Raw genomic sequence first — 21,625 nt, 5'->3', positions numbered from 1 at the left:
GATGATTCTGGGTGGGCAGGAACCTGAGGACCCAAACTCTGCCCCTTCTTCAGAGCAGCTCTTTGAGGCCAAGGGCAGCTGGCCTGAATGCAAGGGGAGGTTAAAATAATAACAGGATCCATCAGACATCTCCATCCGTCACCTGGTGGGTGCACACATCGGTGTGGGGCTGCAGCATCTCCACGCTGCCAGTGAAGCAGGGTCCCAGCAGGACCACCTTGCCTGGGGGGGGGTCAGGAGGGGATGGGCAGCCCTGCTCCCCAGCAGAGCCAGCCCTGCCACAGGCAGCACCCAGGGGGTGGAAATAAACCCCATAACTCCCAGGGTCCTGCCTGCTGCTGCCAGCTCACCCACCTGCCTCCCTCTCTGCCCGTCCAGCGCCATCTCACACCCCCCCAAATTTCTAATTAGCGGGAGGAAGGAAATCTCCTCCGAGCCCTCGTTATCTGTCCTTCCCCAAGGCGGAGGCACAGGAGAATGGCCCAGACCTCGGGGAAGCCCCCAGCCCCTCTGCCGGGGGGACATTAGCAGTGGGGGGGGGTTATTTCTGTCGCCCAGCTGCTCCGGAGACGCTACCTTTCCCACGAACAGGCGTAGTGTGGAGGCTTGTTAATTATAGCAATTTACAAATTGCTGTTGTGGAATTGACTTCATTGGAAAGAGTTAAAATATTTAGCTTGATTGAACATCTGCTACCCTTAATTCAGAGTTTATTTAAGGGGAGCTTTTGCTCTTGTTGCTGTTATGTGCCTGGATTTCGTTATCGCCATGTGCTTGCCGTGCCGGAGATGGCCCAGCCCCACCCCATCCCATATAATCAGGGGAGAGAAACATCCCACTCCTTCCTCAGTGGCTTTTCTCCCCAGGCAGGTCCCTGGGCTGGCATTTCCCCCGCCGTGGAGGGGTACGAGCCTCTTGCTAGATTTTTATCCTCGTGTGCTGCACCCCAAAGCACAATGGCAAAATGTAGATACAGCCGAGTCGGGGGGTGCAGGACAGTCCCACGGGCACCCTCCTGCGCTTTCCCGGTCCCAAACCCCGGCGGCCTGCCCCACACTTTGTGTCCCCAAGGGTTGGGAGCGCAGGGGCAGGCAGAGGGGACCCTTCCCTCTACCCCAGCACAGTCCAATTTGGACCCACATCAAAATACATCACCAAATTCTTTCCAGAAGATGTACGGTGTAATTACCTGATGGGTTAATTGTCAGGTTAATTAACCATTGGAACAACTTGCTTGGAAAGATGGAGATTTTCCATCACTTGAGGGCTTTAATCGGGCTCGGAGAGTTGCTGAGAGCTGGGGTTTGGCACCGGGGAGGGGTCAGAGCCCCCCATTTTTGCTCAGCTTGTGGAGGACCCGGCTGTGGAGCCCCAGGGTCCCTGTGGAACCATCAGCACCCACCCTGCCCTCCCACCAGCGCAGGAAGCGAACCCTCAGCGGGGACAGCTCGTTTGTGCCAGGTTTGCAATTAGCGCTCGGGTGCGTGGTTAAATAAATCACCCAGAGAACAAGAAAAAAAAAAAAAAAAAAAGGGATTAAAGGCGACTAATTAAGACAGGACATGGGGGTCCCACAACCAGCCCTCCCTGCGGAAAGCCCCTTGCTCCCTGCAGCGCGGCTCTCCAAACTGTTTACTCCTCTCAGGAACTAGTTTTGAGGCAATTTTGGAAAAAAAGCTGAGCCCTCTCCCCAGCCTTGCCCACAGCTGCCGGTGCTGGGGCAGGGGGTGTGGGGCGGGTTTTCCTTCCCCCTCCCCGTTGTCAGCCCTGCGTGGAGCCCGCAGGCGCCGTGAAACCCCTGTTTGGTTCCGTGACATTAATTTTACGATATCCCTGGAGCGGTTCCAAAGCAAAGTTTTATGTGATATGATTACACAAGGTGAATTGTCCTGTATCTGTTTAATGAAACAGATACTGTGTTTAATGATTCTTTGGGGAATTAAATACAGTTAAGCTATTAATCAGGCATTGGTTTCTGGGGGAGGACAAGAGGAAGAGGCAGATACCCAGAGCTTTTATGCGTCACGGGATAGATGGATACGGCACTGCCGGGAGAGTTGTGGCTTATAACTGATGTTTCATTATCCCTTTTATCACCTGATTTTTATGGGAGGATCAATTAGCAAGAAGGATAATTGAAAGATTTCAGCAGGGAGCGGCCCTGAGATGGGGGATGTGGGAGGACACGGCGGGGACACCCACTAACCTCTGCTTCTTCCAGAGTGGCCAGAGTTTGTGGCAAACTACGCACCGTGGTGGGCTACCCACACCCTCGACTGGCTGCGCTACGGCAAGAAGGTGCTGGTGGTTCACTTCGAGGACCTGAAGCGGGACCTCTTCGTCCAGCTGCAGCGGATGGTGGGGCTGCTGGGCATCGCCGCCTGCGAGGACCGGCTGCTCTGCGTCGAGGGACAGAAGGACGGCAACTTCAAGCGATCCGGCTTGAGAAAATTGGAGTACGACCCCTACACCCCCGAGATGAGGAAGATGATCAGCGGCTACATCAGAACGGTGGACACGGCTCTGAAACTCCGAAATCTTTCAGGGGTCCCGGATGATTATTACCCGAGATGATGGTGACGAGGGCGGGGGGACCTGACCCTGCGTGGCGAGGAAAGGCTCGGTCTTCCCAGCCTCTGCCTACTTCCACCCAGTGGGTGGCTTTTCTTTTTAAGTCTCCATCTGCTGCTATTAGCTGTTAATCAACTCCCTGCATGAGCAACGAACGGTCCCCAGCCATCGCTGAGCTTGCTTGGCCGACGCCGATGCGGACCCAGGCGCGGCGGCACCGCCGAGGGGATGCAGGTGCCTTCCGCACCGCAGGATTCCTGCTCCATCCCGCTCCTGTTCGGGCTGCCGCAACCCTCCCTGGCAACGCAACGGGTTATTTGTGCCCATCCCTTGGGGGGACGCTGCGTTGCTTGTGCTGTGCCTGACACACACACCCCGTCCCCCCTCCCCGGGCACCGCCGCGGTGCTGCAGGAGCTGAGCTCCCCCGGGGTGGGTGTCCCCAAATTTCTGTCGCTCCTTGGCCAGCCCTGGAAGGCTGCTGCCCGTCCCCGGATGGAGCCCATCGCCCTTCCCAAGGGAGGAGAGACCAAGGATGGGGTTGGCACCACATGGGTGATGCTCCCGTGGATCCCAGTTGGAGTTAATGGAAATGGGGAAGGCTGCGCTGGGGAGAGCGCTGCATCCCAGTGAGGTGGCTGTGTCCCCCCCGCACACCCTCCCTTGGTTTCTTGGGGACCCTCCCCGAGCCTGAGGACAGGGGGTGTCCCCAGGACAAGGCCGGTGTCCCCAGCCACAGCACCGGGCAGCGTTGCTGCTCTGTCCGTGCGGTCACTGCTCCAGCCCCGCTGTGCCGGGGAGGGGCCCGTGACCCCCACCCAGGGGGGCTGTGGGTGGGAGCCACCCCCATGCCTGTGGGTGATGCCTGAGAGGGCAACGTTGGCCCTGGACAGAAGAGCTTACAGGACCCACAAGCTCGTCCGTGCCTCATTCCAAAAATTTACAAACCAGAAGAGCCCCCCCAGAAGCAGTTTTGGGGGCCACGAGCAGGGAACATGCTCCAGCCCAGCCGCATCAAACGCCCCCAGCAGTGGGGAGCAAATCCCGGGGCTGTTTTAGGTGTCCCTCCAGCCGAATCCAGTCCTGCGCCGGGTCCCCTCGCTTTGCCCGCGCCCTCGCCCGCTGCCTGCTGACGAGCAAGCGAAACCAAAGGATCTCCGTGCGCGTCGGGACGACGCCGTTCGCCGGGCTGGCTTTGTGCAGAGCTGCATGCGGTCCCCAGCCGTCGCCCCCCATCCCTCCCCATCCTGGCTTTGCCGCAAACAAGCTCCCACCCCTCCTTCCAACCTGCAAGTCCCCTTTGGATGTAGGTGCAAAAGCCATAATATTGTACGCAGCCTTTTCTAGAGTTAGGTGTTCAATGATTGGCTTTTAACTCTTGATCTTGATAGAAACACATGCACAGGTCGAAATCTAGAGACACCGCTCAATCTATATTCAAAAAGAGAGAGAAGAAAACTCCACGGAGAAAAAGGAGAATTTAAATAAAATATATTTTTCTAACATGCGTGCGGAGCGGACATGGGCAACGATGCCAAGGCTGAGGGGCTCCCGGTCCCCGTTTCTTTGCACGGAGGTGGATGAATGTGTTTATAGGGAGCAGCTGCCCTGTTTTTAACTCTTCCCTTGACAAACGGCTGGAGGTTTTCTAGCAGAGCGGGTGAGCCCCGTCCCGGCAGTGGGGATCGAGCTGACCCCACGCTCCTTCGCTCACAGTGGCCCCGGGGCTGCCTACCTCGGTCAGAACAAATCCTCAGGTCAATCCAGCTATTAAAGGAGAGTTTTTGTTGCTATTCTGCCTTGCCGTGTGTTTGTGGGGCCACCCCAGCACCCGCCACCCATCCCAGACCAGGGGCTGGATGTCCCCCGGGACGTGGGAGCGACCTCTCCCCCCTGACTTTAATCCCATTAATGTGTTCCTGCAGCTAAACCACCGACCACGCAACCAAAGCGGCTCCTTCTTGGGGGGTTTATTACCTTTATAGTGCCCTTAAAGACAGGTTTATTCGGCTGCGTGGTGGGAGCGGGGAGATTTACTGCAGGCTTTATTCCCGTTGCCTCCCGTCCTTCCTCGGCTCCAGAGCAAGAGCAGGCTCGGTGCAATTTATTTCTTTTCTCTTGGCCGATCGCCTTCTTATCTGGAGTCGGTGAAATCCCTTTTTTTTTTTTTTTTAAGCACCGTTGGGTTTGCAGCCATCGAGGCGCACGCCGAGCGTGCTTTGCTCTGACAGGCATCATCTGAGGAAGGGGCAGCGTTTCCTCCCGCCCCTTGGAAGTAACTAAACCCCAAAAGCCAATTAATCTCCAGGATAAAACAATTAAGAGGCACCATCACGTGCAGCCAACATGCTCCGGGGTGCTGGGCTGCAGCTTGTAAGGTGAAGGGGAGGTGTGGGGAGCAGGGACAGGGGGACCCCCCCCATCTGCACACCTTGGGGGCATCCCCGCCTCCACCTTCAGAGCCGAAAGGACAGAGAAAACTCCCTGAGCACCACCCGGGGCAGATAACCTCTTTTTTTTTTTTTTTTCTCCCCACTGTGGCTTTAAGGTTCACTGAAGCTTAATGCTTTTATTTCACCACAGTTGCTCTTTTTTTTTTTTTTTTTCCTTAATTTTGCAATGAAATGGAGCAATTGGACATCACTACCTCCCCGTAAGTGTGTGCTGCACGTCTGGCTGCACACACATCCCACACCCCCCCCCTCCATTTTAGGAGGGTCGGTGCCTTTGCACCATCCCTGTCCTGCCAGCCCCTGCTCTCCCCACACTCACAGCCAAGCCACAAGCAGAAGCCGAAGGTTTATGGCTTATTTTATTTGATTTTTATTTATTTATTAAACGCCAAGCTATATTTTTACCACACAGGACTGGCGTGCAATAATAAAATTTATATTCCTCCTGGAAAAAAAAAAAAAAAGAAGCCAACCAGCCTTTCTGCATCATTTTCATGTGCAAAGCTCTTGACATTTAATAGCCGCCCTGCTCAGCTGCCTCTTTAATGCCATTAGCCTGGCTCGTTGGAGAGCACTGAGATGGGCAGGCAACGCTCCGTGTTTCCACGATGATTTTTTAACAGCAGCGAATCTTTCCACTTGACTCAGCCTCAGCGAGCCCCGAGCATCCCTGGGTGGGAGCAGCCCGTGAGGCTGGGGGCTGCCAGGGGGGGATCTTGACCACCCTCCCCAGCTTTCTGCACTAAAAATCAGCTATTTTCTGCAATCTCTCATCCCCGGGGGTGTTTTTCTGCCTCCTCAGTGCTGGCAGAGGCTGCAGCATCCTCCCTCCCGGGCTGGATGGGTTACTCAGCTGTTGCCCTGGCAACGGCGTCTGCACCAAAACTCCCTGCATTTCCCCCAATTCTGTGTGGGTTTTGTGCTCAGCAGGCCGGTCCTTGCGATGCAGGAGGTAATGCTGGAGGAGATGATGCTGGGGAACGGCTCAGGTCAGGGCTCCCTTTCCCAGCCGGGGCAGTGGATGCCCCTTTGGGGTGAATCCAGGGGGTGCTGAGCAATGACCCCAGCGATGCAACTGATGCTGGGAGGGCTCAGAGCAGGTCAGAGGGAAGGGGCTGCCCTTCCTCTCAAATTTAATCTCACAAGAAGTTCCTGCTGCTCTTTAACAGAGAGGGAGACACCCCACCCCAGCAGCATAATACAGGAGCTGCGACAGCGCTTTCACGAAAGCACTATAATGCGGGAGAGAAGCGAGTTATAAATCTGAGCAGCAGTAATATTCATCCCTGACAAAAGAAGCATGTTTATTTATTGGCTTTACTGTTTTCTGTAAAATTTACTGTGACAATTCTGCCTGAATGCAGCAGAGATAATTTAAACATGGCTCCAACCCGCCTGGCATCGAGGAAAGGGAAAGGGTAACATGTTTATTCTCTTTTTCTTTTTTTTTTTTTTTTTTTTTTCCTTAATTCCAATTCCAAATAAAGGCAGTGATTTATTGGAGAAGGAAAGCACAGCTTTATTTCAGGGCCGTGACAGCTAATTGAAAAAGAGCAGTCATTAAGGAGGGTAATGTGTTCCACAGAAATGATTTTGGTCTGTTCTGGAGTAATTTCCCAACCGTTTGTGTGAAACGAGACCCAGCCCCAAGTTTCGGGGCCCTGCGGGCAGCAGGTGATTCCGGGGAGGCAGCAGCACGGAGGGGGCATGGAGAGGCACGAGGACGGTTTGGCACACGATGGGCTCGGGGGATAGGGAGAAGGGGGGGTGGCTGTGGCTGGGGAATGGGGTCCTGGGACAGGGTTTGGGGTCTCAGGGCTTGACAGGGGGGTTCTGGAGTGGGGTGGGGGTCCTGGAATGGGGGTCAGGGTCCCAGGGCTGGGTAAAACCTGCTGCTCTTCCCTCCTGGCCATGCCTGACCTAAAATCACGATCCCCACGACAGCCTTAATCGCAGGTCTCATGGGGATGGTGGTGGCTCTGGGTCCCATTCACCCCTCGACTCTTAGATGCTAAACCCTCAGTTACCGATTTCGTCGCTTCTTGCCCCAAAAGGGCCACGGGGCCTGGCTGGGCGCCTGCCACCACACCAGCACAGAGCGGGGCTGGCTGGGCCACCCAGACCCGGAGTTGGGGGTCCCACCGAGCCCCGTCCCTCGATGCTAATCACAGTTTGTGCACGTCGCCCTGGGGCTGGCCGCGGTGTCGTTACCCGCCTGCGGCATTAATCACGAGGACCGCGTTAATTCATAGCGAAGGACATCTCCCAGCTCAGCAGCGAGTCTATCAGTCCCCACAAGAGTGGGGTGGACTGGGCTCAGCAGGACGCTTCCAAGGACCCACAATTTAATTTTTGGCCCTTCCCATCACCGCAGGCGACACGGCAGCACGAGCTTCCCTCCCCTGGATGAACACAATCCCCGGCACTGCAAAAAAAAAAAAAGAAGAGAGCTGAAAAGCTGCATCTTCACCCACCCCACGAGACGCCGGGGCTGTGGCAGCGGTTCCTGCAGAACTGAGGCAATATCCGAGGAATTGGGGCAATATTGAGCTGCATTTGTTTGCCACGCTGCCAAAAGGGAAAGAAAAAGCTGAATCAGAAGCTCGTGCGCACGGAGCGGTTCTGCTGCTGAAGTTTTAATGATGAATATTTCTGCCCTGTTTCTGTTTTGTATATATGCATTTTTAATGCTCTCTGTTTGATCTGTTTACTGCCTGCTTCGACGGGCGACGTGGGAACAGAAATCACCGGTTTTCCCCGGGGGGGGCTTGCTCGGTGCCTGGTGGGTTACGGGGTCCCGCCGGCAGAACTCAGGGATTTTTTTCCTCTTCCCCATCCTCATCCCAAACCCTGCAGGGATGGGGGGAACCAGCAGCGGGAGGGGATGGAGCAGCCACGTGCTGCTTGTCCTGGAGTGTCTGGATGGATGTTGAGGTGGGGGGGCACCCACTGGTGTGCAGGAACCAACCCCCTCCCTGCTGCCCCGTTCCCCCAAACAGCTCCAGGGACAGGGTGGGTCAGTGGGGGGGCTCGTGGGGTGCAGGAGATGGTGGGGAGATGCAGAGAACTCAACATCTCAGCGCCAGCATTAATAATTCCTCTTTCAGATCAGTATAACAGAGATTTTGCCAGATCTTATCTGACAGACAGAATGTCGGGCTGACAGGAATCGGCGGGGGGAGAGGCTGGCGGGGGGGAGCAGACATCGGCCCCCGCTGCCAGACTCAGCGCCACATGCGGGCACAGGGGAAACGATGCTCTTTCAGCTGCTTTTTTTTTTTTTTTTTTTTTGGCACAGATACTTTTGTTTCCCCCCCCCCCCCAAAAAAAAAAAAAAGCCATTTGACCTCTTCAGGTACAAATTAAAGGGAGAAACCCACAGAGAGAACCTCTGGAAGACCTCCCATGTGAGGGGCTTGGAGCACCACGCTCCTGTTTGAGCCGCCGGCTCCTGGTCAGAGAGCCCCAGCCCCGCATCCCTGTGCCCCTCTGCTCCCGGCTGCGTTCCTGCAATCCTGAATTTAACGCCACGGATGAGGAAAACACCCTGGGAAGCAACAGCTTACAGAAAAGCCCTGGGATCCTTCCCGCTCCACGCAACAAGCTTGAGCGGGTATCTGTATGTAAAACGGGTTTTTTTATTAAATAGGCAAACACCTACAAAGACGAACTCAAATATTAGGTTTCCCAAGCTGTCATTATAATGATGATTTAACCCAAGGTTATGTACCAAGCCATCACTTTTTTTTTTTTTTTTTTTTTTGGAAAGCTGTCTGTTTGCGGTAATAATAGATGGGCTTGCAAAATCCAGCCATGAAAATTAGCCAGGAGCATCCCCAGTCCAGCTTGGCCTGGGAGCATCACGGCAGCGGCCCACGGGGCAGTGGTATGGCCCTGGCTCCTCGAGGGACACTGGCTGCCCAGTTTCCCCCCACACTGCCCTCAAACCCGTCCCATGGGAGGGAAAGGTGAGCCCAGACACACCGGCTGTTCCTGCCCCAGCTCTTCAGCTGCCCCAAACCCTGAGCTCAAAAAGCATCAGTGGCTGCTGGCTCTGGGGCACACCCCGTCCCCCCAATGGGGGGCTTCTGCTCTGCCCCTGTTCGTTATGCATGTCCCCTTCGCCTCCCTGAGCTGCTTGTCTGTCCGTCCGTCCTGTCTGACTGCCGATAGACCTCTCAGCAGGTAATAAAATAGTGTGTAACATGAGCGAGGGGAGCCTCCTCCCACCACCAAACCTTCCTCCCCTGCAGCCTCCTCGGCCAAAGCATCTTCCAAGGGCCGTGGCTCGGTCTGCCAGTTCCCAGCCCCTCAGGGATGTGGAGATGCCTGAAGCTGGGTGCTGGGTGCCCTGCAGCCACCCCGTGCTCTTGAGAGCAGCACCCAACAGGTGACAGTCACCAATCTGCCATTAATTTCCATTATAATCCCCATTTTCCCATTGTGTTCCTTTCTGGGCTCAGGCTGGACAGCTTTTGTTTTCAGAATAAACCCCCCAGCCCTCTGCACCCCCCTTTTAGCAGACTAGATCCGCAGCATCCAACACAACACTGGTGAGGATTGGATCCTCCCTGCCCTGGTGTGGGGGATAAACATGCCACCATCCAGCAGCACCAAAACCGCAGACAAATGGACCATAATCATCAGCATCCCCATCCCAGGGGTGATGCAGGCAGTGCCTCGGGCTGGCAGCACTGGGCAGGGATGCTGCAGGCAGCATCGTGTCCCTCTATTCCCATTTTTTGGGGAATATTTTTGCATGAGCTGGGATCCCCAGGGTTCCCCCGAAACATCCCTGGTGCCACTGGGGACTGTTCAGACCCAGCTCCAGGGATCGGATCGGCTCCAGCACCTGGTGCAGGTGGGGGACTCAATCGTTCCTCACTTTCCTGGGCGTGGGTGACACGGAGAAACCAACACATGAATATGAGTGACACCGGTGTCATAGTCAAGAAGCCCAAATGGTGAAGGATCTCCCAAATTAACTGTGCATGGATAGAGGTGGTGTCTTGGCCAATCCTTTACCGCAGAAGTTTGTGCAGCGGCAGAGTCTCCCACAGGCAATGGGCTTGTTGCCTGGTTGGGAAGAGGCAAAATCTTCCCATAGGACCAACTGATCACACCAGGGAGCAGACATCAGTGGAACCAGTCCCCAGGTCGTCCTGTGTGGTGGTTTAAGCCCTGCCGGGACCAGAGACCACGTTGCTGTTGCCCCTACCCCACCCTCAGCCGGTCGGGCTGGAAGTGAAGCACAAACCCCGGGTTAAAATAAGAAGAAATTTAATACAACAGTGTGATAAACAATCTGAACAACAGCAGTAGCAATGATGACAACAATAAACAGCAATAACAGTGAACAAGACAAAAGATATACAGAGAAATACCGCAATGGACACGGAACAAGCCTGACGTGCGCTTCCCGCCACCAGAGCCACAAAGGAAAAAGTTTCAGCCCCTGGACCTGACGTCAGCATGGTATGAATAACCCGGCTGGAGATCCCTTCCCCCTCTCTCTCTGCTGGGGAAACTTTACCCTATCCTAGCTGAACCAGGACAACCTGGATGCGGGAGGGGACAGCAGCTCCTCCCCCAGGACCACAGTCCCCAGCCCATGGACCTGCTCCCCGGTGCCACTTTGCATGGAGCCACTGGGACTTACAGGCCCAAGCATCAAACACTCTGTGAAACGCATCGTGTGAAACCCCATCAGAGTGGGGTTTGTTCAAAAGACACTTAGGATGAATCTTTCCCTCTTTTTTCTCCTGGTTTCCCAAGTCGGTGACCCTGTGCATGAGACCAATCCCCACCCTGGCAGGTGGCCCTGGGTCTGGATCACTTAGAAGACACGTGAGATTTCCTGGTTCGTCAAGGTTGGGATATTCAAGCCCCTCTTATGAAGGCACTTCTTGGGAGCTCTTTGGGAACAAAATGCTCCCGACACAGTTAAAAACATATTGTGCGAGTACCAATACACTTAGAACTTTAACAGGAGTAGCTGTATGCATACATAGGACATAGGAAAACTGTGACCAGTTTTGCCGTAGCAGGTATCGTCCATGGCCAGTGCTCACCCAGCCACCCATCGCAGGAGCCTGGCAGTGGAGGTGCCTTCCCAGACCCATCCTCCACCCCATCTCCTCATAACGGTGTCTCTGGAAATGGCAGGAACACCCTTGCCAGGCCAGGCAATGCATAGATTAGGTAGGAATGCCCTGAAATGTTTTCTTAAATAGTTTTGTGCAATCTTTGCAATCGCAAAGGAAGGCCGTTGGATCTCTTCACGTGCACAGGGCACTGATCTCCAACTTCTGCCAGTCCCCAGGCAGCAAGACCAGTCAAAGAATGCGCTATAGGACAGCGTTGGACCATGCTCGTCCCACACCAGGGGCCACTTCCATGGTGGCCACCATCATAGTGATGGGCATGGGCAACACTGGAGGACTACGGCCCTCCCGCAGGCATCTAGGTTGAGTTAGAGGACTGTCGTCTCCTTCTCAGTCATTGAAGACATCTTGGAGAAGCTCCTGTGAACGATGCTGGAGTGGCCTGTCTCCTCACTGAGGGCGTTCACCAGTCTGGAAAGGATGGTGACCTTAAACTTCTTAAAGTCCTGGCCCATGAAGACGTAGAGGACGGGGTTCATGCAGCTGTTGGAGGCAGCGAGCGCTGTGGTTAAGGGGATGCTGATCTCAAACACGGAGTGCGGGATCATGTCGGGCTCTGTTTCCAGGAGGTTCAGCAGGTGGTAGGGACTCCAGCAAAGGAAGAAGGTGACTATAATGGTGACGATGATCTTGAAGGGCTTTTTAGACTTGGCGAGGCGGTTTCGACGCAAGTTGAAGACAATAGCGATGTAGCAGAAAGTGATGATGGTTATGGGAAGGATGTACCCAGCGAGGAACCTGGTGATGTTCACTGTTCGGTGCCTCATTAGTGCCAGGGCTTGGTAAGACTTATTTCTGGAGAGGGAAAAGTTGCTAAAACAAATCACAGAGTTGCGGGTTTGTGCTGTGTCTCGGAAGATGAGAGACGGGCAGCTCATAATGATGCCGACAGTCCAGATAATCAAGCAAACTAAATAGGCCAGGTTGGTCGACCGATGGTTTTGAGACCAGACAGGAAAAACCACTGACACGTAGCGATCGAAGCTGATGGTGGTGAGCAGAAGGACACTGGTGTACATGTTGAGGATGAGGAGGAAAGAATTCAACTTGCACATGACCGTCCCAAAGATCCAGTTGTACCGCATGGCCGTGTAAGCGATGTTTATGGGCAGGAAGATGTTGAAGAGGAAGTCGGCGATGGCCAAGTTGAGGAACCAGATGGCATTGACCGACTTCTTCATCTTCAGAGTTATGATTGCGATGACGAGGCCATTCCCCAGGACGCCCAACACGCAGGACACGCTGTAGATGACGACGGAGAGAATCCTCGCAATATCCTTCGGGTCGTGGGACGGGTCTGTCCACACGCTGCTGGTCTCCTCGTAGATGTAATCTGGGTAGTCGCTGTAGTTATCGACATCATCCAAGTAACTGGACAAATTGGAAAATGCCATTATCTGTAAATAAACCACAGCCTGGTCAGTCCCGGGCTCTCCGGCGGGTGATGTTTCTGTGTGTGTTTCTGCTCAGCAAACACATGGTGTTAATCACACCCACAGGACGGACACCGCCCGCCCCCAGCACACACGGGTACAAGGGGCCATGGAGAGAGGGGAGACAGCACATGGGTACAGAGGATCCTGTGGGGACCCCGCTGCTGGCCCCGGAGGAAGATGCTCCCGTGGCTCCTCACTGGGTTTCTACCCCCTGACCAAGAGACATCAGCTCCCTGCACCACAGGACGTGATTCAGCCCCTTGTCTCCACCAGGATGTGGCTGTAGCCTCATCCTAAAAAAATTGTCTATTACCCGCCTACTTCCAGGGGAAAAACTAGACCGATGCTTATTAACAGCTCATTAACAGCTTCGAGACCTTGCAATCTGCAAAATATTATGGCTCTTCTCTTTTTTTTCTCCCGAGCACCCAGCAAATCAGACTGAAAAATCCAGCACTGCAGCCCACCGGGCGCCCCGCTGATGCCAGGCGCCCGGTGGTGCGTCCCAGGCTCTCACCTCTGCGCTGGGCGCCCAGCGGGACGGCGGGAAGAGGCGGCGGCTCAGCGTCCCACGGCACAAAGGCAGCTCCCTCCGCGCGGGTCTAGGGACGGAGCTGCAAGATGAAAACTGAGATCAAACGAAGGCCACTCACCCTCCTCAGATGTGGGGTTAAGGGAGGAAACAGAAATGCAGCCGCTGCTGCGATTTAACCCTGTGCGGCCTCCTCAGCAGGCTGGTGCAGGGCTGTGCTGGCCTGGGGAGCCCCCCACCATGGATCTAGTGAAGTGGGGGGCCTATCACGATCCCAGAAGCTTTTGGGATAACCCAGCACAAAAATGCTGTACCATGCACTCGGTACAAGCATCCACCCTGAGCCAGGATCAGTAGGTATGCACAAAGAACCCTACAATCAAGCCCACGGTAATGTTATTATGAATAATTAAAGCCATAAATAGGCGTGAGGTGCCTGGACTCTCATACAGTTATTTCTCTGATTAAATCAGTGCCCTGCGTGTTTTAAAATGTTAATTGCGATAACTAAGAGCGTCGTTTGCCATAATCAGAAGCCGGTCTCCACCAGCCACTTAGAGCCCTGTGGTAAATGAGTTCAACCACTCCCCTGTGAACAGTCATCGGGGGGTTAAAGCCAAGAGCCACCAAAGCCGATTAGCAGAGCCCAAGGAGAGAGGGGCAAGAGCTGTGTGAACCCAGGCACAGGGCATCGCACCTGACCTTGTCCTTCCAGGAGGGACGTGGCTCTGTCCATCCAGGCTGGACCCTCCTGTTTTGGGGGAATTTCAGTTCAAAGGTCCCCCTGAGCACCACCCTCCCCTCCAGCCCTGCCTTGAAATTCCTGTGCTGTTTGTGTTGTAACCTATTGTTTCTCCCTGGGCTTTTCCTCTTGTTCCTTCCTGCAATTGCTGCTGCTCCCATCGCTGCAAAATCCCTGGCCAGGGGCTTGTATCACAGACCCATCGCCTCCCCCCTCGCCGAGCTCCAGGAGCTGATAAGCAGCCAGAATAAATAAGGTTTTAGTGAAAAGCTTGTGAATTAGTTTGAGCTGGAAGGAGGCCTTGCCCTGGTAAAACCTTGATCATCAAAAGGATGAATTAAAGTTGATGATCCGGTGGAAGGAACAGTATCAGCAGAACTGGTGTTAATGTTCCTGGGTAATGAGCCACCCTGACCGCTGCCTTTACAGACCAGCAGTTTCTGTGTCATCACCTTTCCAAAGGCAAAGCCACAGAAAGGTGAGGGAGCCCGGAGCCCTATTTCCATCCCATCCTACCCCATCCCATCCCATCCCATCCCCTCCCATCCCATCCCATCCCACCCCATCCCATCCCATCCCATCCCACCCCATCCCATCCCATCCCATCCCACCACCCTCAGCTCCAAAGCTCCCTGGTACTTTTTCTGCCACCAGGGAGAAACCCCCGAGAAGTGCCACCTGCCTGCCACTGCCACCCCGGTGTCACCCGTGGGGTGAGCGAGGGACCCCCAGGGCCTGAGCACTGTCCCTCACCACCACAAGCTCAGCCAGACCCCGTGTTCACTGCAGCGCCCATCAGGGATTCCTCCAGCTTTACAGGGTCCTCTTCCGACTGTGTCCACTTATATATTTTTAATGTAAAATCTCCTCTTTATTATTATTTTTTAATCGCTGAGCTCAGCGAGAGCCATGACATTCAGCTTGACATTTCAGAGCTGAATTTAATGGATTATTTATTTGAATTCGGTTTATTTTGCTTTTCTCCCCTACCCTCAGCTTACTTCCTTCTTTTAATTTTTTTTTTTTTGGCTTTAACATTTGCCCTTCTCAAGGCAGACAGACAAGGCAGGTGATGTAGAAGAACCCACCCAGACCTCTGCCAGGCTGGGGAGTGAGGTGGCCCCGATCCCCGCTTGGGATGACGGGGTGAGGATGTTCGGAGAGCAGCAGGAGCAGCAGGGCTCTGTTTCCCCACGGGGTTTGGCAGATAATGGGTTTGTTTCCAGGGCTGGTGAGGAGCTATTGCAACTCCCGAGGCAGCGGACAGGCAGCTGCCAGACCCACCAGGAACATCCTGGGATGGTTCTGGGCACTGGGACCGGGATGGGCACCGGGAGCTGGAGCCCAGACCCACTGCAAAATCATCCAGTAAATTCCCACCTGCCTGCCCAAACCCTCCCAAAAATGGAGAGCCTGAGGGGCAGCTGCACGAAACTTCCTCCCCATTTGTCACTGCAAAAAACCTTATAGTTTGGAAAAAAAAAAAACCAAGCCACATGCTCATAAGCGTGTTTCAATGCTCCTCTCTCTGGGTTGAAAATACCCAGCTTGAGCCAAAACCGCTTCGCTCTCCATTTGGTCTATTCATCTTTGTCCTCCTACCTCAACAAAAATGAGCACAGGATCTACCCAAAATAGCCTTTGAGTCCAGCCAGCCCCGTCATTCCCGCAGCTGTATTTGTCTTGGTACCCAGGGAAGGTTGAGTCCGGCCTGCGGGCGCCGGCCTGGGATTCCCGACGGGCGACTCGCGCATCGGCTGCATCCCGGCGTGTACCGGGGGAGGATGAGGTCAGGGATGTTGTTCTTGGGAAGGCAACAGGAAACGGAGAGAACAGCAGAAAATGTTCAAATCCAGCTTTTCTGGGCAAAAGCTCTTCCGTGGCTGGCCCAGACGGGTGGGGGACGGATGTGACCAGGGAAATGGGGACAGTTCGGCCAGATCCGCACGCCGGAGCCAGGGCCGTGCCCAGGGAGGGCAGAGGATGCTCAGCTCCCGGGCACGGGGGCTGCCCCAGCTCTCACCTGCCTGCACCAGGCTTTGCTGAAGACAGGCAGGCTGCCAGCACTGCTTCTGCCTCCCCCGACGCCTGTGGGAAATGCTTTTACTGGAGGTAGTGATACAGGTTGGGGGAAGAAAAAATAAAATGTTAAAAAAAAAAAAAAAAAAAAAAAAAAGAGACAGGCTTTTGAGCACACAAGATCCTGCCTGAGCTGTCAAAGGGCATCGTGCTCTTACCGGCATGATGCTATGAAACGGGGCTGGGACCAGCGTGTGCCTGGGCAGGGGTCCCCACAAGCTCTCCCCCAACGCTGGGAAAACTGGGGGTGCCCTTGGGTTAGTGTTTGTCCCCCCCACAGCACCCCCAGGGTGCAAGGGACACTTGGGGGCAGGACAGACAAACCCCCCCGGGAGGCAGGTGGATGACCAGGGGGGGCTTTGCTGGCCACTGCCAGCCCCTGTGTGCTGCTCCCCTGCCTGCACCCTGCCTGCGCCCCTGCCTGCGCCCTGCCTGCGCCCCTGCCTGCACCCTGCCTGTGCCCCTGCCTGCACCCTGCCTGCGCCCCTGCCTGCACCCTGCCTGTGCCCCTGCCTGCACCCTGCCTGCGCCCCTGCCTGCATCCCTGCCTGTGCCCCTGCCTGCACCCTGCCTGCATCCCTGCCTGCATCCCTGCCTGTGCCCCTGCCTGCACCCTGCCTGCATCCCTGCCTGTGCCCCTGCCTGCACCCTGCCTGCATCCCTGCCTGTGCCCCTGCCTGCTCCCCTGCCTGCATCCCTGTCTGCGCCCCTGCCTGCATCCCGGCCTGCGCCCCTGCCCGCACAGCTGCTGCCACCCCCGGGGCAGCTGCTCTGCCTTTTTTTCAGTTCAGCATTTCTCCTCCCCCCCGCCCCAGCAGCGGTTTCCGAGGTCCCAGCGCACCCCAAACCCCAACCCGCTTCCTCCGGGGTGGGGGAGCGCAGGCAGGCTGCCCACGCCCGCCCGCAGCCCCGGCCCGGCTCCCGGAGACGGGAATTGCGGGCAGATGTCTGGGGGACACACATGGTCGCTCATCCGAGGAGCTCCAGGAAGGGCACGGGGCGAAGCAGCATCCCACCCCCCCCCCACCCCCCCCCGGACCGCGCTGGTCCCCTCTGAGCCCTGCTGCAGCCCTGGATTTATTTCCCCCAGGAGGGGATGCTGGTCCCAGTCCCGTGGGGGCTTTTTGCTCTGGTCGAGCTCAAGTCCCACCCTGAGGGCCAGATCCTGAGCGCAGCGAGCTCCCGTTGCTGCCGGTGGGAGCTTGTCCTGGGGAAGATGCCAGGATGGCACCCGAGGCCACCCATCCATCCCTCCGGCACCCACATTTTTCCAGCCTGGGGCCACACGGGGCGGGGGGATGTCCCCGCTGGGATCCAGCCTCCAGCCCCGCGGCGGCAGCTCCCACGCTGGGGACTGCCAGAGCTCAGGGTGGGGGGAGCAAGAAAACAAAAGGAATGGGGAAGCAGCTCTGGGTACCCAGCTTCAATTCACCCTTATTTTAGCCAGCAATTGCCATGGCAACAGCTGCCACAGGGAGAGCTGATGCGCAGCATCCCGGTCCCAAGGATGCCCAGGGATGAAGCCCCAACCCTCAGACCCCCAAAGCAAAGGGAAGGGACGAAGCCAGCACCCGCAGGAGAAACTGAGGCACAGAGCTCTGCCCCAAGGCTGGCTGCAGGACGGGGGGAAGCCTGAGCCCTACCTGCACCCACGGCACCCGGACACATCCCCGCTTCACCGCCACGGAGCTGCCCTCGCCTCCTCGCTCCGCCGGGACCCCCACGCCTGGCAGCCTTCAGCACCCCCGGCTGCTCCCCGCAACACCAGCTAAAGCTTCGTCCCCCACCCGTGTGAACAGGAAAAAAAAAAAAAAAAAAAAAAAGGAATAGCTGGAAAAGGCAGCCTTAAAAAAAGCCGGCTGTGCCCAGGGTGGGACAGAATAACAGCATGAGTCAGTGTTTGTCTGGGCAGAGCCGGCCAGGCTGCGCGGGACAGGACGGGTCGGGATGGGAGGGGTCTCCATGAGCTGCCCCCCGCCACGGTGTGGGGTCACGCCGATGCAGAGCGTACCCCAGTCCTGCCAGAATTTAACCTCAACACACAGGTCACACGAGGCTCTTCCGAGGGTGTAACTCCTGCAGGAGCCGGGCAAAGGAACCTGGCACGAAGCACCCAGGTTGTGAAGAGACGCCCCGATAGTAAGAGCCTGGCCCTTTGCTCTCTGTCCTTTCTGTTCTTGTGAGGGTTGAGTATTAAAGGAGAAAATCTTGGGCGTTTGTACTTACACAGGCAAAGATTTTCTTTAAAAAGGGCAGTTTGTGTTTCTGTGCTGCTTAAAATGACTCGAGCTGCTTCCAAGATAATAAAAGTTCTTTTCATCTCCTCTTCTCTCTCTCTTTTTTTTTTTTTTTTCTTGTATATATATAGGTTGCTATTAATCCTAGGCTCTCCTGGCATTTGCAGACAATAAAAAGGCCAATAAAACTCCCTTTTTCTGAGCATCCTCCCCACCGCGTCGCAGCAGCGCAGGCAGGTGAGACAGGGCATGGAACACCGATCCCAGGGGATTTGCATCCTCCCCTTCAGGGCTCCAGGACCTGCCTCAGCCCAGCGAGGGTGTCCCTAACCATGGCCCGGGCTTTATCATGGTTTCTGGGGGACAAAGCCAGCACAGGCCTTGGGGACAGGGCGCAGAGGCGAAAGGCAGCAGCTCGCGTGCCACCTGCGGGGCTGCTCTCAACCGCTTGGGATTTCAAGGGTAGAAAGAGGAAGGAAACCAAGAAAAAGGAAATAAATCTGTCCCTCCTGCTGCCGGAGGGACGGACGTGACCGTGCCAGGGATGGGGGACAGTCAGGGCTGGCAGAGCTCAGCTCCCACACCCCCTCACCAAGTGAGAAAAGTCACCCCGGATCCGCAGGAGCATCCTCCAGCCCCCGGCTCGCAGCTGCGTGCGGCGCTCCCAGCTGCATGCTGATCAGCACGGCAAAGAAAAGCCCCCTGTTCTCCCTGTCCCCCCCGAGGGGACACTGCCACACTATAAGGACATCACCCACCCACTCCCCCCCTCCCAAATTCACACCCAATCCTCTCCCTCCGTGCAGCTTTCCCACGTGCAAAGCCACCATGGGGGCTCCCATCACCGCAGGCTGCAAAACCCATCTCCAAAAGAGCTGGGGGTTTTAATGGAAAATTAGAAAAAAATAGGGATTTGGGGCAGAGAACGATGGGTGGTGATGACCTCCAGGGTTTCAGTGTGTAGTGTGAGTCGGGACCCTGGGGATCACCTCCACCCGCTGTCCTCCACCCAAAAACTCCAAACCCACTTTATAATAACAGAGGAGCAAAAAACCTCAACTGGTTGCAAATCCCTTGAGCAAAGCAATGATTTAGAGCTGGCTGTAGCAAAACCCTCCCTCCCAAATATAGATAAAAATATATAAATTCATACATATATATAAAAACCCGGAGGTATTTACCTGAGCTTGATAAATCCCCCAGTGCTTCGAGCACACGGGGGCTGGATTGCACATCTCCGCTTCTCCTATAACCTCGTCAGGGCTGGCATCAAACCACCCTGGGGTTACGTCGCTTCGGCGCCCGAGCGGAGGGCGCCGTGGATATTGCTGAGCTTTCTCATCCCGAGAAGGACACGCACGTACTGCTGATGGGAGGCCACAAGGAAAAAAAACAAACAACCACAGCCGGTGGCATAAACCAGCTGCCGGGCTCGGCGCGGAGTTGGGCAGCGCTCAGGAAGGGGGAAGCGATGCTGGGTGGTAGCACATGAGAACTTGGGACCTCGGGTAGAGGCGCTTTCTTGCACAGTTCAGCTGGACACGGAGAGGGGACAGGGCAGGCGCTGCTCTGTCCCAGCCACCACGGCCCCCGTGGCTGGCTCAGGAGTCCTGCGGGATCCCTTGGGCAGGGTTTGGGCACCCCTCATCGGTGTAAAAAACCCCCGTGGTCTTGTGGCTCTTGGTGAGGGGTGAGCGCAGCCAAAGGGTCCCCTGCGATCCGGGCTGGGGCATCTCCACCCCGGGCTGCCCCACATCCCCGCCCCAGCTCCTGGGCTGCTCCCGGCCTCGCACACGTAGGACAGGGGTAACCCTGCGGCACATGGCAGAAGGGGAGCGCGTCCCCCCCAGCCCTGCTTCGTTGTGCCACCCCCTCCGACACGCTCGCCAGGTCCTGCCTGTTCCCAGCTGTTTGTCCAGCTGGGCCTGGCCTCGGCCCTGTGCCGGCGGTGATCCGGCATGGGCTGAGCCGGGATGGCCACAAACCTCCACCCCGAGCCAGGGAAGCCCATCCAGAGGGAGACGGACACTAAAAATACAGACACACGTGGCTGGACCAAAATTCGGAACCACAACCTGCATCTGGAGCATCGGAGCATCACGGTCAGTCAGAGCCAGCAGCAATCCTGGGGCAGAGCCCCCACCCGCTCCACATCATCAATATCAACTTTTTTTCCAGCTCGCAGCTTCAGCCATGCACAAGGGATTAATCCCAGTTTCCTCAGAGTGGTGGCACCGGAATTTGGAAAACTGCCGCCCAAGTGTGACCCAGGGGACAGCGGGCGATGCCCGGTGAGGAGCGATGCCTCTGGGGAGCTTGTGGTCACACCATGCCCTGTACAAGTGGGGACATTAACCCCTGTCACACATAGCCGATCTCCCACAGGAGCTAAAAAGAGGAACTGGAGCCCAGGCTGACGTCCGCCTTTGCACAACGTCGTGTTACAACATCCCCCTGCAGCTGAATCAGGAGGAAACTTGCTGATGTGCCCAGATCAGCGGGTCCGGATTGGAGAAAGGAGAAGAGACACAAAAAGCCCAGACCTCTGCGCCAGGGATGCGCCAGCTCGGGGGGCTCATGACTGTCACGCTGGCACCCTGCTCCCAGGGCCTCGTGGGACCCCTGGGATGGGGCAGCAGCTCCACGGGGTGCTGGGTGCCAGCAGTGATGCAGAGTCCGGCCAAGCTCGTGGCATTCGGGGGATGTGACAGGTCCCCAGCAGGATGCAAACCTGTCGCACCCCGATGCGCCCAGGCGACGCAGTCCCCCCACCTCAGTGGTAAACACAGTTCGCTCCCAAAAGCAATAAAAAAACCACGAGAAACATGGTCCAGGCTGGGGCAGGTTGCAGAGCCAACCGGCAGAGCCAACCCTGTCCTCTCCCACAGCAACACACCCCAGTCCCCCCAGTATCCCCCTCTCAAGCCTTCCAGCGACCTTTCCCAATACCTCGTGCGGTGCCACGCTCTCCCGCTGCTCCGTGCTGGGGAGGACGAGGTCGAGGTGCCAGGGCCAGCCCCTGCCCGGCGAGGAAGAGGAGCTGCTCAGCCCAACCCCGCCGCCAAAGGCTCCCCGGGAGCAAGCGGGCTCTCATCCCCGAGCGGACCCCGGTGCGGCGGGGCCAGGCGCAGGCACGATGCTGCCGGTTTTAAGGGCGAGGGGAGGGGGAAGGAGTGGCGGCAGCATCCATCACCGGCGTTTTCTTGGCAGCACGATGCTCGGCGAGCAACAGCTGGGAGAGGGTGTGACGCCAGGAGCTGGGAACGCTGGCCTGGATCCTGCCGCGACCCAGCACGAGGAAGCAACACGCCGCTTCCCAAGGGGCCTCTTTTCCTGTCCCGTCCCCCCCGGCCAGGCCGCCCTAACGAGGACTAACGAAGCACAGAGGGTCCTGGAGTGATGCTGGCCCCGGC

At 56.4% G+C, this 21,625-nt stretch overlaps 2 protein-coding genes across 6 annotated transcripts in view; one reads left to right on the top strand and one right to left on the bottom strand.

Moving 5' to 3' along the window:
* WSCD2 (WSC domain containing 2) overlaps positions 1–4,360 on the top strand; it is a 30,964-nt gene extending 26,604 nt beyond the window's left edge. For both annotated transcript variants that reach the window (XM_074921384.1, XM_074921385.1), the window contains exon 9: positions 2,222–4,360. In XM_074921384.1, the coding sequence (XP_074777485.1) occupies positions 2,222–2,574 (353 nt within the window). In that variant the 3' untranslated portion in view covers positions 2,575–4,360. The remainder of the gene's footprint in view (positions 1–2,221) is intronic.
* Positions 4,361–8,650: 4,290 nt separating this feature from the next.
* CMKLR1 (chemerin chemokine-like receptor 1) lies at positions 8,651–21,394 on the bottom strand. Of its 4 annotated transcripts, none has more exons than XM_074921513.1 (3): positions 21,162–21,394; positions 13,140–13,236; positions 8,651–12,583 (listed from the first exon to the last, which is right to left on the bottom strand). In XM_074921513.1, exon 3 carries the CDS (start codon positions 12,578–12,580, stop codon positions 11,495–11,497), a length of 1,086 nt encoding a protein of 361 aa, XP_074777614.1. In that variant the 5' UTR covers positions 12,581–12,583; positions 13,140–13,236; positions 21,162–21,394; the 3' UTR covers positions 8,651–11,494. The 4 variants fall into 4 exon arrangements, with proteins under 4 accessions (XP_074777614.1, XP_074777613.1, XP_074777616.1 ...); XM_074921512.1 differs by lacking the exon at positions 21,162–21,394 and adding an exon at positions 17,619–17,731; XM_074921515.1 differs by lacking the exons at positions 13,140–13,236; positions 21,162–21,394 and adding an exon at positions 19,394–19,426.
* Positions 21,395–21,625: the final 231 nt, after the last annotated feature.

This window comes from Athene noctua, chromosome 17 (assembly GCF_965140245.1).
Source record: "Athene noctua chromosome 17, bAthNoc1.hap1.1, whole genome shotgun sequence".
In the NCBI taxonomy this organism is placed as follows: Eukaryota; Metazoa; Chordata; class Aves; order Strigiformes; family Strigidae; genus Athene; species Athene noctua.
This window is presented reverse-complemented; position numbering and strand designations above follow the sequence as displayed.

Bases quoted from the DNA above. Each gene is read 5' to 3' on its own strand.
- CMKLR1 (XM_074921513.1), bottom strand. From the start codon at position 12,580: ATGGCATTTTCCAATTTGTCCAGTTACTTGGATGATGTCGATAACTAC.